At 43.7% G+C, this 15,198-nt stretch overlaps 1 protein-coding gene across 1 annotated transcript in view; it reads right to left on the reverse strand.

The window, feature by feature from the left end:
• The window catches only part of B3GAT2 (beta-1,3-glucuronyltransferase 2), a 50,784-nt gene that overhangs the window by 7,066 nt on the left and 28,520 nt on the right, over nucleotides 1-15,198 (reverse strand). Inside the window, exon 2 of the mRNA XM_049895367.1 lies at nucleotides 10,842-10,986. Coding sequence (XP_049751324.1) covers nucleotides 10,842-10,986 — 145 coding nt within the window. The remainder of the gene's footprint in view (nucleotides 1-10,841; nucleotides 10,987-15,198) is intronic.

A 15,198-nucleotide genomic window follows, 5' to 3' on the forward strand; every position in this document is an offset into this window, starting at 1 on the left:
TGAGCACAGGTCCACCTGTGCCAGGAGAGACAAAGTTCTTTACGAGTCTTTAAAGAATAATCTGAAATGGCAAATCCAAACATTTACAGAACATGAGGCACGTGTGCATGTATCTATTCTCATTTCAGAGGCCCTGGGTGCTATAATCAGTTAATGCACTGAGTAGCTAACTGAAAGGTTGGAGATTCAAGTCCTCCTAGAGGTGCCTCAGAAGAAAGACATGGCAATCACTTCCAGAAAATCCTACGGAACACATTTCTACTCTGACACACATGGGGTTGCCATGAGTTGACATCAACTCTACAGCAACTGGTTTTCAACGGGTTATTCTCATTTCAACCTCACCATTATCCAGGAGGGGGGTGGTATGATCCTTGATCTACAGGTGAGGGAGCAGAGATTATGCTAGATCTTCAGGTTATACAGCCTGCTTGTGCCCGAGTGGGGCCCGGTGGCCAGTAAGCCATTTATCCCTCAGCTGCCTAAAGAGATCTGACCACTGCAGTGATCAGTCACACGAAACACTGGCCTAATTCATCTAATCAAATGTGTTGAACCATCTGTACCCAAAGATGCAGTCTGATATTGTTTCTTGGATAAAAGCTATAATATTCAGTAAGTATCTACAATGTTCTACCAAGTGCTTTGTGTGTGATGTCTTGTTCTGTGAAGAATTTTATTCCCCCCCCCAAAAAAAAAATTTTTTTTTTTTTTTTTTATTCTGCAGATAAGAAATAGAGGCTCACGAGATCAAGAACTTGGTCACCTGGCTCTAAGTGGGTGAGTTGGAATTCAAAGCCCAGAGGGAGGATGTTATGGGTTGAATTGTGCCCCCAAAAAATATGTGTTGTAAATCCTTACCCCTTTATACCTATGGTTATAATCCCATTTGGGAATGCGTTTTCTTTGTTATGTTAATGAGACAGGATTAGTGTAGGGTGTGTTTTAAGTCAATCTCTTTTGAGATATAAAAGTATAAACCAGCAAGTAAGAAATCAGAGATGGGGGAAGAGAGATGCCAAGCCACAAGGACATAGTCTGGGAGCAGAAGCTCAGGGAAGCTCCAGGACCTTCCTCACAGCTGACAGTGAAAGCCTTCTCCTACAGCCGGCATTCTGGATTTGGACTACTAGCATCCTAACTGTGAGAAAATAAATTTGTTTGTTAAAGCCACCCACTTGTGGTATTTCTGTTACAGCAGCGCTAGATGACTAAGACAGAGGGCCATCTGTGGAGACATACAGACCTGAGTTCACATCCAGCTCTGCCGCTTAATCACTGTGCAATCTTACACAAGTCGTTTAGCACACACAAGCCTCAGTTTCCTTCTATGTAAGTGGGGATGATATGAATCTGGATCAACTCCATGACAACTAACAACAACATTATCAGCACCTCCCTCACGAGTTCAGTGAGGATTAAGAAAGGCCGCACACAGAGTGCCTGAGAGTGCCTAGCACCTGGTAAATGCTCAGTAAGCAACATATTAGTAAGTCTGCTGGACTTGCCTGATATAAGGGAGAGATTTTGGTTTTCAGAATTCTTGTTTCTGAATGAATGGTTTAAATTCTCTTGAAATCTTGAGGAGAATCCAATATGCAAATACAGAGCTGCTGTGACTGAAGGGGGATAGAAGCCTGCACTCCCCTCTCCCCTGCGCCCTTACGGGCTCAGTGGACTCCTTCCCCTGCAGAGCACAGCTTGATCATCACAGCCTCACCACTGGCTGCCCCCTCCTTACCCCATACACTCACCTCTACCCAACACACCCACCCTCTTCCTCACACGCCCACCTCTACCAGACAAAGCCATGGCCACAGTACAGGTGGACAGGGCTAAAACATGTTGTTGAGGCCATTAAATGCCTGCATGTCTCCAGAATGCTCCTCACCCCATAAATGGGTAAGAAATGAGCAACAGGCTCCCTATTGCCCTAACACTCCTCCACCACCCCAGCAGCTCCATCAACTATCAGGTACGGGATTCCCATAGCCTGGCAGCTGCAGACTTCTCCCAGACAGCCCACTCATCAGTCTAGTGACAGCCACACTGCATCAACCTAGGGACAAAGTCCCATAACCGCCCCCAGACCCTGCACTAAAAGGTACCATAGGACATATCCAGCCACTTTTCTGAGAACATTTAATAACTTTATCTTTCCCACGCAAAACATTCATGCACTGCAGACCCATTGGCGTCAAGTCAATTCCAACTCAGAGTGACTCTATAGGACAGGGTCGAATTGCCCCATAGGGTTTCCAGAGAGTGCCTGGTGGATTCAAATTGCCGACCTTGGTTAGCAGCCCAACTCTTAACCACTACGCCACCAGGGTTTCCACTGCAAACAGTATACTTAAATTTTAAATGGCTCTAAACTGGCAAGAAGGTCACTGTGGTACAATTAATTACTTTTGGGTGTGGCCTTTCCAGCCATGGACTTGTAATTCCCACTGAGGTGATTGTGTGATAGGGTAATTGTGGCCTACCAAGGGTAATGGTAAGTTTTGCCTTAAAAGCCAATTCCACAGGAAGGAGAGGAGGAGCCCACCACAAAGGAAAGAGAGACCAGCAGGAAACGGCATGGTGGGCTTCCAGCCCATAGAGAAAGAAAGATGAGTGCCTTTGCACAGAGACCTAGGGCCAGGGAGAGGCATGCCTGCCTGCAAGTATGGCTGGGAAGAGGCTATCCTGATGGAAGAACGGTATCTTGAGTGTTCCTGAACCTGAACTGTAACTGTTACTTCCCTAATAAATCCCATAATCGTGAGTGTGATCTGTGAGTTCTGTGTGGCCACTGCAATGAATTACAGAACCCAGCAGAGAAGTAGAGAGTGCTGTGTGAGGGATGGCTGGTGTCAGAAATAGTAAAGATGGCAGAAGGAGGAGACTTGTCTGCCCTCCAACTCATCGGAGTCAGCCTTGGGCTGTTGATCTTGATTCTCCTTTCCCCTCGTGAGGCTGGAGGAGGTCAGACATCGCCCCCCAGCCATTTTTACATTCCTTCCTTCCATTTCCTTGCAGTATAGGCAGTCCTGGGCTACGAACATCTAACTTACAGACAAATTCTACTTAAGAATGGATTTCTATAAAACCTATTATATTAAAATTTTGAATTAAATACAATGGTTCATAATAACTAATGCAGGCATTACTCTGTGAGACTCATGAAAACACTGAATGGTTTGGAAGCATTTTCTAAAGTGTTTTATATGCATGTTTTTGTTGTTGTTAGGTGCCATCGAGTCGGTTCCGACTCACAGTGACCCTATGCACAACAGAACGAAACACTGCCTGGTCCTGAGCCATCCTCACGATCGTTGCTATGCTTGAGCTCATTGCTGCAGCCACTGTGTCAATCCACCTCATTGAGGGTCTTCCTCTCTTCCGCTCACCCTGTACTCTGCCAAGCATGATGTCCTTCTCCAGGGACTGATCCCTCCTGACAGCATGTCCAAAGTATGTAAGACGCAGTCTCTCCGTCCTTGCTTCTAAAGAGCATTCTGGTTGTACTTCTTCCAAGGCAGATTTGTTCGTTCTTTTGGCAGTCCATGGTATATTCAATATTCTTCTCCACCACCACAACTCAAAGGCGTCAATTCTTCTTTGGTCTTCCTTATTCATTGTCCAGCTTTCATATGCATATGATGTGACTGAAAATACCATGGCTTGGGTCAGGCACACCTTAGTCTTCAAGGTGACATCTTTGCTCTCCAACACTTTCAAGAGGTCCTTTGCAGCAGATTTGCCCAATGCAATACGTCTTTTGATTTCTTGACTGCTGCTTCCATGGCTGTTGATTGTGGATCCAAGTAAAATGAAATCCTTGACAACTTCAATCTTTTCTCCATTTATCTTGATGTTGCTCACTGGTCCGGTTGTGAGGATTTTTGTTTTCTTTATGTTTAGGTGCAATCTATATTGAAGGCTGTGGTCTTTGATCTTCATGAGTAAGTGCTTCAAGCCCACTTCACTTTCAGCAAGCAAGGTTGTGTCATCTGCATAATGCAGGTTGCTAATGAGCCTTCCTCCAATCCTGATGCCCCGTTCTTCTTCATATAGTCCAGCTTCTCATATTATTTGTTCAGCATACAGATGAAATAGGTATGGTGAAAGAATACAACTCTGACGCACACCTTTCCTGACTTTAAACCAATCAGTATCCTCTTATTCTGTCCAAACAACTGCCTCTTAATCTATGTAAAGGTTCCTCATGAGCACGATTTAGTGTTCTGGAATTCCCATTCTTCACAATGTTATCCATAATTTGTTATGATCCACACAGTCGAATGCCTTAGCGTAGTCAATAAAACACAGGTAAACATCCTTCTGGTATTCTCTGCTTTCAGCCAGGATCCATCTGACATCAGCAATAATATCCCTGGTTCCACGTCCCCTTCTGAAAGCAGCCTGAATTTCTGGCAGTTCTCTGTCAATATGCTGCTATAGCCATTTTTGAATGATCCTCAGCAAAATTTTGCTTGTGTGTGATATTAATGATATTGTTCTATAATTGCCACATTTGGTTGGATCACCTTTCTTGGGAATAGGCATAAATATGGATATCTTCCAGTCAGTTGGCCAGGAAGCTGTCTTCCATATTTCTTGACATAGACGAGTGAGCACCTCCAGTGCTGCATCTGTTTGTTGAAACATCTCAATTGATATTCCATCAATTCCTGGAGCCTTGTTTTTCGCCAATGCCTTCTGAGCAGTTTGGACTTCTTCCTTCAGTACCATCGGTTCCTGATCATATGCCACCTCTTGAAATGGTTGAACATCGACTAATTCTTTTTGGTATAATGACTCTGTGTATTCCTTCCATCTTCTTTTGATGCTTCCTGCGTCGTTTAATGTTTTCCCCATAGAATTCTTCACTATTGCAACTCAAGGCTTGAATTTTTTCTTCAGTTCTTTCAGCTTGAGAAACGCCGAGCGTGTTCTTCCCTTTTGGTTTTCCATTTCCAGCTCTTTGCACATGTCATTATAATACTTCACTTTTTTATATGCATAGAAAGGTAAAATATATACTATACACTAAGGCAAACATTTAACAACTGACACTAAATAAGAACCATATGTACCGCTGACTTACCTACAAATTCAACTTAAAGACAGTCTTAGGAACAGATCTCCTTCGTAACCCCGGAACTGCCTGTATTTGTGTTCATTAAGCACAGTAAAAGCTCATTAATTTTGACTCTGCTCCAGTGGCATCACTAGGGGTGGTGTCACCCAGTGCAGTAACTCAGGTAACTCGTGGTGTCACCCCCGCTCATGGACCTCCCGTACCAGACCATACAGAGCTCTTCAAGTTTTTTGTACTAATGTTGCTCGTAAATCATAATTCCTGTATATTATTCCTTCTTTTCCTTTAATTACTACTTTATTCTCAAAAGTTATTAATACAGGTTCACAAATCCTAATCACCATAATATTGTAGCTGAAACACCAGAAAACTTGACAAAATCAGTGACTATAAAAACAGTGGCAGCGATGAAAGCAACAGTGCGTGCTTGTAGTGCGTGCAGACGAAGCTCTGTGACTCGAAGCGTCACTGTACTTGGGCAGTAACGACAGCTCGGACCAGATGGCATTAGAAGGTTCAAAAGGAAATTTAGTGTAGAATTTTAGCCTTGGAGGTATACTGATACATCTAAGCTGGGCTTATGAAAAATGTTTTTGTTAACTACAGGAATATTTTTATAAAAAATAATTTTCTGCTGAAACACTACACAAAAACTTTACAGTCATTTTGGTGTCACCCCCTCTGACAGTGTCACCAGTGCGATCTGCACCTCCATAGTGATGCCACTGCTTACTCACTGGCATTGGTCATAATCTGATCCGAGTTCAGCTGCGGTTTATCACTGCATTGTCTACCAAGAAAGGATTTGCCCAGTAAATTAACCCAGACAAAATCCCTTGTCAACACATACCAAGACAAAGAAGGCCCTGTACAACAGCTATTTCTATATCCCTACAGACAGGCCACAGAAATAGAGCTTCAGTGATCTGCCTGGGATCCCACACTTGTGTTATCCTTGGTCCTCTCCAGTTTAATAGTCATCATTTATGAAGATAATAATAAAAAAAAAAGTTTGCCTGGGAAGTTGCAGAGGGGACAGAACTCTGTGGAACAGGGCTGTTACTCAGCACCCCCTCCAGGCTCGGGCTGCATGACACGTAGGACCAGGATGGGCGATGAAGAAGAGGACAGGACAGTCAAGGCTGCACTCTGGTCACGATGGGAGGTGGGGGAGCTTCCGCAGTTACAAGCAATAATGTAAAACCACTGCGGTCAGAGCTATGGGACAGAAGTACCAGCTGTCGTTGAGTCAATTCTGACTCATGGTGACCCCATGTATGTCAGAATAAAACTGAAAATGATATCGTTTGCAATGGCTGATTTTTCGGAAGTAGATTGCCAAGCTTTCTCTGGAGGCACCTCTGGGTAGATTCAAACCTCCAACCTTTTGGTAGTGTCACGGATTGAACTGTATCCTCCAAAAATATGTGTATCAATTTGGCTAGGCCCTTATTTCCAGTATTGTGTGATTGTCCACCCATTTGTCATCTGATGTGATTTTCCTATATGTTGTAAATCCTACTTCTATGATGTTAATGAATTGCGATAAGCGGCAGGTATGTTAATGAGGAAGGACTGAATCTACAAGATTGGACTGTGTCTTGAGTCAATCTCTTTCGAGATATAAAAGAAAGAAGCTAGCAGAGAGACAGGGGACCTCATACCACCAAGAAAGCAGAGCTGGGAGCAGAGCATGTCCTTTGGACCCAGGGTTCCTGCAAGGAGAAGGTCCTAATCCAGGGGAAGGTTGATAAGAATGACCTTCCTCTAGAGCCAAGAGAGAGAGAAAGACTTCTTCTGGAGCCGATGTCCTGAATTTGGACTTCTGGCCTACTAGACTGTGAGAAAATAAATTTCTCTTTGTTAAAGCCATCCACTTGTGGTGCTGTTTTAGTAGCACTGGATAACTAAGACAGTAACTGAGCCTGTTAACTATTTGCACAACCTATGGACTCTATGGTACAGAAGTATGGGGACTCTTAAACAGGGGAGGTTTAATAGTGAGTCCTGGCTTAATCAAGGGTGTCAGCAAAATGCTTCCCTGAGAAAGCAACCTTTAAGCTGACCTCTGAAGGATCATTAAAACTAAGGAAAGAGTTTCCAGGCACTGGTGAAAGCCCAAGGAGAACTGTAGGATCTGCTGGAGGAAATGAAGAAGAGGGTAACTCCAAAGAGTAAATAGAGGCTGATGAGGCTGGTGGGCAGGAGTGGGCCAGGCAGGACAGTGTGGGGGACAGTGAGGAGTTGTTACCCCAAGAGCATGGCAAGTCTCTGAAAAACTGCGAGCAAGGGGCTGACAAAAATCCAGTTTGCATTCCTGAACGATTCCTCCTGCCTCAGGGTAGAGTGGGGGCTGGAGAGGGCAGGAATGGACACAAGAAGTCCAGGTAGACAGTAGCATTGTCTTCTGCTTCATCTCATGCCCCCCACCCTCCATGCCACACTCTCCCACAACATATACACAATAATTCCAGAACCTGGAAACTTTAGTCAGGTAATGGGATTCTTCCTAACTTGCAGACTTTTTACACAACTGGTGTTCTGGTTAATAGAATGTTCCTAATTACCCAAGACTACCATATGTTCTGCACACAAATTGCAATTCAAAGGACAATACAATCAATTACACCAATTAAAATTAACCAATCTTAAATTTAATACATCGGTTTTCCCTGGACCATAGAACAAAAAGGTGTGAAAAAGTCTAAATTTCTGCTGACTTATGGGCATTATCTCAAATGGCTTGTTAAAATTTTATAAACCTCCAATAGCTGTTGCATTTAAAACCCCTCCAACCCTCACTACCTTCCATAGGCCTCATTACCCCGTACCCAGATGGCTGCACAGGCCTCAGGCTCAGCTCCTCATGTTCATGGTGCACCTGCCACGACTGCGTTTTCATATCATACTTCTAATCATATCACTCCCCTACTCAAATAATTTCAATGACTCCAATATCCACAGAGCTGAAGACAAACTATCATTCTAGCAATCAGTCCTCAATCTGATCCTAGTTTGCCTTTCCCCTAAGAGCTATGTGTGCGCATGTGTGAGCACGCACACACGCACTCAGTTTGTTGTTCCAGCGTGACCTGGGCTTCACATTTAAGATGCCTCTCAAATGCTCCGTGTTCCACGAACACCATTCCCAAACCTCTTCCTACAGCAGCTATGTTTTCTCTGTAAATGAAAATCCAGAATATCCCATTTGTACCTCAATTATAGTCAGTTAAGGGCTTATCACATCCCATTCTTCTCTGTCAGATACCAGACGACTTGGGTGCAGGGACTGCACAGTCCCTTCAGGTTCAGTGCAGTGGAATTGAGTCAACTGTCCTTCCTCCTTCTCTACTGACATTTGGCAGATGGCCTGGCCTCCACGCCTCTAATAACCCACACACTGGTTCTGACTTGGTTTTCTTACTTATTTCTTATCTAGGAGTAAAAGGTGACCCTGCCTGAAGTGAACATCTAATGTCCTGGTCCTCCCTCATTTCCTCTCCTTTAAGCACTTAGTTCCTTTCTCTCAAAACTTCGACTTCTTTTCTGATTTGGGGGAAAAAAATTCTTATACCTCTTGAAATCACCACCCATCTATCTTCCCTTCTCATTGATGCCAGATTCTTGAAAGAGTTGTCTCCTGACCTTCCTGCTTCTTAGTAACATTCCTCCCCACTGCCGCCCGACTACCACCCTACTTCCCTAAAGTTCTCTTCTAAAACGTGGATCTGTTTCTCTTTCCTACTTTAAAAAGGGCCTTAAATCTCCAGAGACTAGAAATTACTACCAACTAGAAAGATGGTGATAAGCCACAACTTATACAGAAACTAAATGTCAACAGAAATAAAACTATAAGTAGGGTAGACCACCTACAACAACCTCAATCCTTAGAATCAGAGCTTGTCAAAAACCACACAAACTTAGAGGTATAGAAGGGACCTCAGAAGTCATTCTACCCATCCCTTCCTAGCCCATGCCTTCCTGTACACCTCCTAGCCACTCATTTACACAACATCTATAATCACTATCCTCCCAAAATGGAACCTCCTCAACCTTCATGGATCAAACTTTCCCTCCTTCTTTGCTCTACTGGAAACAAGACTTTGGGAAACGTAACTACCTAATGTCTGGCTGCTTTAGCGGTCACAAATCCTCACTCAGAAATCCAGAGACCTCGGCTTTTCTTTTAGCTGCTCAAGGTGGGAAGCTAGGAAAATGAAGGATACATTGAAAACCATGATGTCATCTCATACAATAGCTTCATTTTACACGTGAGGAAACTAAGTTGCAGAGAGGTGAAAGGATTTGCCCTAATACTCTCTAAGTTTTCTGCCCAAAGAAATGCTTCTGGTCAGTGATAGCCCTGATTTTCAAGATACATTATGGTCAGTCTTATATTTTCAGAGCCATGAACTCAGACTTGATTGGATAAAGGGCTTTTCTGAGAATCCTTAGGACCTTCCAAGTATGGCTCACCTACCTTTCCGCCTGCCTCCAGTGCTTTGATTGAGATACCATCTCAACTTGGGGCTGTAAGAACTGAAGACCAAAGGGTTGAGGTTGGAAGAGGGGTGGGAGGTCAGGGAGCAGAAAGGGGAGGCCTAGGAGATGGTGAGCAGGGAACAGTAAGGGATCTAGACTGTCCTTGGGCCAGAGACCATGACACACAGTTCCGCAAAGCTGGCACTCCAGAAACATTTGTTAAATGTTGAATAAAAATATCCAATTTTGTCTTTCTCCATGATGCAGCGGGACAGACCTGCCACAGTGCCATCAATTAAGAGGTTTTTCCCCAACAGCTTTTACTCCTAGAATTCTTCATAATCTTGCTCCCTTAAATTTACAGTACTGTCAGAATAAAAGTGCTGAACTCAATTCACAAAGCAGCCTTCTTCCCATCAGAATTCTGAGCATGGAGGTTTTGACTACCGTCAGGAAATACCCACAAGGTTGGCCAAGCACAGGCTGACAGACAGAGCGCTGCTTCAGAGTTGAAGATGGATGAGATCAATTTGGAAGCCTTTATGCCTTCATCTTCTAGGTTATAGATGTCAGTGGGTTTTTTGCCTCTAAGCCTCATGTTTCAAACCACATCCTTCCACAGTTATCACAGTCATCATTTTATATAACCCACAGAAAATGAGTTACTTGATGGTAAAGTTACATGTTGGAACTTGTGTGTCCCACTACAGGTATTATTCAATTCAGTTGCTTGGTTAGAGAATAAAAACTTCAAAACACAGTTATGCTCAAAGTTAATACATGCTTGAATTACCAGTAATCCAACTTTATATTTCAGCTATTAAGTGTATCGATAAGCATTGAAATTGTCAACTTATTAATTTTATATACTTTAAAATTTCAATAACCATGTGATATATTTTAACATATTGGTCTTTTAGAGAGAGGTACCAAAAGGTACCATCCAACACTGAGGCAGGGGCCAGGTCTATTTTTTCACCACTGAATCCCCAATGCCCACCTCTGTACCCAGCACGTTAACATTTATTGGATAAAGGGTGGCTGCATGGAGGTGAAAAAATGCAATAGAACAAGTGTTTTCTAATCACCCCAAAAATCAATTTCCACTTGAGATAACCAAAGAGTCTACTTCCGAAATTCATTTAAATATATCATCAGCTGAACATGGTGTGATCTGGGATCTTCTAAAGTTTTCTTCCTGAAGTGCACTGTTACAAATAGGAGCACTGGTAAGAACATGTAGGCAGGAACAAAGGTCACCATCCACACTCACCTGCCATGTCGATGGCAAAAGGCCTGTCTGCTCTCCAGCCAGTGTACCAGCCAACAACTTTGCCATTTTCCACCAACGGACGTTCATAGCGTCGCCCACCAACCAGGCCCACTGGCCAGACAGAGACCTTGCGCGTGGTTCGCATCTACAAAAAGGGGAAAGAGATGTGTTTGAGGTTTCCTTCGGGAAAAGAACTTACAGGGAGGAAAGGAATGTGACCCATATAGAAGAAATGGGTGTGTGTGTGTGGGGAGCAGGGAGTCACTTCTCAAAGCTGGACGTTTCTCAACAAGAATCCTTCTACTGATAGATTGCTACCCTACTTTATTATTGTTTGGCTGCTCAATGCCATCAGCTCTGTACTCAGTCATAAGTTCAGCCAGTGGCTCAAGGCTTAAGAGAAATAAAGTAGGTGTCAATACCTGAGCATCACTTAGTTGAAGCTTAGTTGAGACTATCAAATATTTTCTATTTGTTTCAAAGTTGGATCTTTCAAACAATACTTTGTATCTTCGCAAGTGAGGTATTTTTCCACATTTAAGAAACTTTATTACTCAGTAACAGCAAAAACTTCACTCAGAGGGGATATGGGAGCTTCTTTTCTCTCAATTTTTTATTGCTACAGATAAAAGAACTCTTGGCTGGGACATTAATAATGGGATCCAGCTACAGAACAGGTACCAGGCATCTTCCAGAGTGACAAAAAAGAAAATGCATGCTAAATCCACCTGCCTTTCAAAGGCAATTGGGCCAAACTAGAGAGGAAAATGCCACAGTGGTTTGAGAAGCTGGTCCTCTCGTGGCACACACTGTGGTATGCAGTGGAACCTGGCTAAACACAGCCCTCTACTGAAAGTTATTTGCTGAGTTTCTTTAAGTAGAAAGACATGCTTGCAATGAAGTTTGCTAACACCAAGCAACATTTTTAGAAAAACCACCCCACTGTGACCTTCTGTCAGGCCATGTGTTCCATAGGGTTACAGTCAGCCCACACAGTACCTCTGTGCAAACCAGAAAAGGGCATCCATTCTTCTTGGGCAGACAGACTCCACGAGGGGCCATGGCTTGGCTATCAAAGTGCAGGCTGAGGTCACCATGAGTCCGAATCAACTCAAGGGCAACTAATACCACTACCACCAGCTTCTCAGAGCTGGGTGTAGCCTGCACTGAGCAGGTGTCGAAAAAAATTTTTTTTTTAATTATTAAAGTTTTTTTTGGAGATAATTTTAGATTTACAAGCAGTTACAAGAAATAATACAGAGAGAGCCCATGTACCATTTACTCAATTTCCCCCAAAGGTAGCTTTTTTTTCTTTTTTTAATTGCGTTTTAGATGGAAGTTTACAGAGAAAACTAGTTTCTCATAAGATAATTAGTACACGCATAGTGTTTTGACATTGATTGACAACCCCATGACATGTCCACACTCTCTCTTCTCAACCTTGGGTTCCCTATTACCAGCCTTCCTGTCCCTTCCTGCCTTCTAGTCCTTGCCCCTGGGCTGGTGTGCCCCTTTGGTCCTGTTTTGTTTTATGGACCTGTCTAATCTCTGGCTGAAGGGTGAACCTCAGGAGTGATTCATTACTGAGCTATAATGGTGTTCAGGGGGCCATACTCTTGGGGTTTCTCCAGTCTCTGTCAGACCAGTAAGTCCGGTCTTTTTGTGTGTGTGTGAGTTAGAATTTTGTTCTACATTTTTCTCCAGCTTTGTGTGGGACCGTCTATTATGATCCTTGTCAGAGCAGTCAGTGGTGGTAGCTGGGCACCATATAGTTGTGCTGGACTCAGTCTGGTGGAGGCTGCAGTAGTTGTGGTCCTTTAGTCCTTTGGACTATCTTTCCCTTGTGTCTTTGGTTTTCTTCTTTCTCCCTTGCCTCAGAAGGAGTAAGGTGTCAAATAATTCTTGAGAAGCATTTAACCACCAGGTAGTAATTTAAATGTGGGCCCAAGTGTAATAAGCAATCAGTATGTGCTTGCTCTGAGCAAGGCACATGCCAGGTGCTAAGTCCAAGAGCTCACAATCAAAGATGATGACAGTCAATAAAAGAACAGAAAACAAAAAGTTCTTAAGGAAGGAAGGGAGAATTTCCACTAAAGAGAATAAGAGAACCAAATTGAGAGACCACAAAGAATGAAAGAATTAAATATGACTAAAGCAACTAAAATTGGCCATTGATGGTGGTTCAGTGGTAGAATTCTTGCCTTCCATGCAGGAGACCTGGACTCAATACCCAGCTGATGCAACTTATGCACAGCCACAACGGTTCCAATTTGCAACCGATCTCGGGGATGGTACAGGACCGGGCAGCATTTTGTTCCATTGTGCATGGAGTCATCACATGTCGGCGGCCAACTAGAAGACAGCTAACTACAACAACATAGCAACTAAGCATGTTCTGTGCCAGTTTCATGCCAGAAAAGGTGGGTTTCTCTTGTCATCATTGTTGTAGTTAGCCGCTGTCAAGTTGCGTCCTGACTCCTGGCCACGCCATGCATGACAGGCTCAGACAGTTTCACTGGGTGGTTTTTCGGAAATAGACCTCGAGGCCTTTTTCTTCCTAGTTCACGTTAGTCTAGAAGCTCCACTGAAGCCTGTTTAGTGTCATAGCTACATGCAAGCCTCCACTGGCAGAAAGGTGGCGGCTGTGCATGAGGTGCTTTGGCTGGGACTAGAGCCTGGGTCTCCCGCGTGGCAAGAGGGAGTCCTACCACCGAAACATCAATGCCTCCTTAGGTTTTGGCTGGGACTAGAGCCTGGGTCTCCCGCGTGGCATGAGGGAGTCCTACCACGGAAACATCAATGGCTCCTTAGGTTTTGCTTAATGCACTCCAGATTTCTGAGATCAGCTCAGAGCTAACTTTTGTTCACATTTGTTTCAGGGGGCTGGGTGTTGAAGGTGAGATGATGATTCTCTGGATCAGGTGATTTAGCAGGATTTTGTTTCCATGTATGCTAAATAAAAACATTTGTCAGTTAAAGAGTTGAAAAACTCTAAAAGACCCAGATGATTCATCATAGAGTTAGACACATAGCCCCTCCAAACACAGCCACTATACTGTATAGAGTGTGCAAGACATTTCAAAGGAAAATAGCACAGCTATTTACAGAACTTCTTCATTTCACCCCTGGGATCCAGGCTTTGTTCTGCGTCCTTTTCGCTCAGTCTCCGCTCTTTAAGGGTTCCTTGGCAGCTACCTTCTCTTCTGAGGGGGGTGGCGTATAACGGTGACTGTTACAATTAAAAGTAAAAGCACTTAGATACAACTAACATATTTACAGTATAGGCAGTCCCTGGCTTACTTGTGGCGTTTGAGTTACCACGAACTGCACTTACAACCTTCTGTTTTGTACATCTTTCCATGAATAACATGTACCACATACAGTGTTGCAGCATGTGTTTGCAGATGTTATCATTCTCCTGCCCCCCCCAAGACAAATAAAGATTGGATTTATAAAGGTACTGATAATAAAAGGCAATAATAATGAAAAAATTGAGGTACAAGACTTACATCAGAACTGACTTAACGTCAGAACGGAACCATGTCAGAACGGAACCCCATCGTTTCAGCTGGGGACTGCCTGTGTTTAAAAACTTTGTTACGTTTTTAACTCCAAAGAGCAGTTTTAAAGCTGGCACCACCTCAGGTGCCTGGTGTCAGCTCTGATCTAAAACAGTGGCATGGAAGAAAGCACCAGATACTAAGATAAAGAGGGAGCAATTCACACGTTCATAATAGTTACAATACTACAAAAAGGTCTGATGCCCCTCTTCCTATTTATTCAACACCACATTCTTTTATTCCCCCTACTCTAACTCCAATTAAATGGACAGGGCTCTGCCAGGGTAAGTTCCATAGACCCAGTGGCTACAAAGGACACACAAGATGCACACAGTAAATCTCCACAGTCCTCCAGGCTAAAAGCCCTTTACACTATCCCAGGGTAGGTGGTGCTGGTTTATCGCATCCTCAGCCTTCTCCAGCAAAGGAGGCAGGCAGGCAACTCCTATGCGCTCCTGTGTCTGCTGAGCCTTAACAGCAACCAGCTCCTGTTTCTTTAGCCAGCTATTTGTGCAGCTTTAAGCTGTGTCCTTTTGGTCCCTGGTAGGGAGATGGCTAACAGCCAGCTTGAGGGACTGGAAAACTTCAGAAAATCACATATGGGTGACCATCAGAATGTCCTTAGTGTAAAACAGAGAAGGTTACACAAATATCTTTAGCTTCCTTGAAGACATGCCACTAGTTGAAGTTTTGTTTTTTGCCAAGAAGCTCACTGCTCACGAGTAACATTTTCTGTCTCACAGTCCAGTCCAATCCCTGCCTGAAGAGTTGACTTCCCGAATGGCTCCAGTTGTGGG

This window comes from Elephas maximus, chromosome 1 (assembly GCF_024166365.1).
Source record: "Elephas maximus indicus isolate mEleMax1 chromosome 1, mEleMax1 primary haplotype, whole genome shotgun sequence".
Classification (NCBI taxonomy): domain Eukaryota; kingdom Metazoa; phylum Chordata; class Mammalia; order Proboscidea; family Elephantidae; genus Elephas; species Elephas maximus.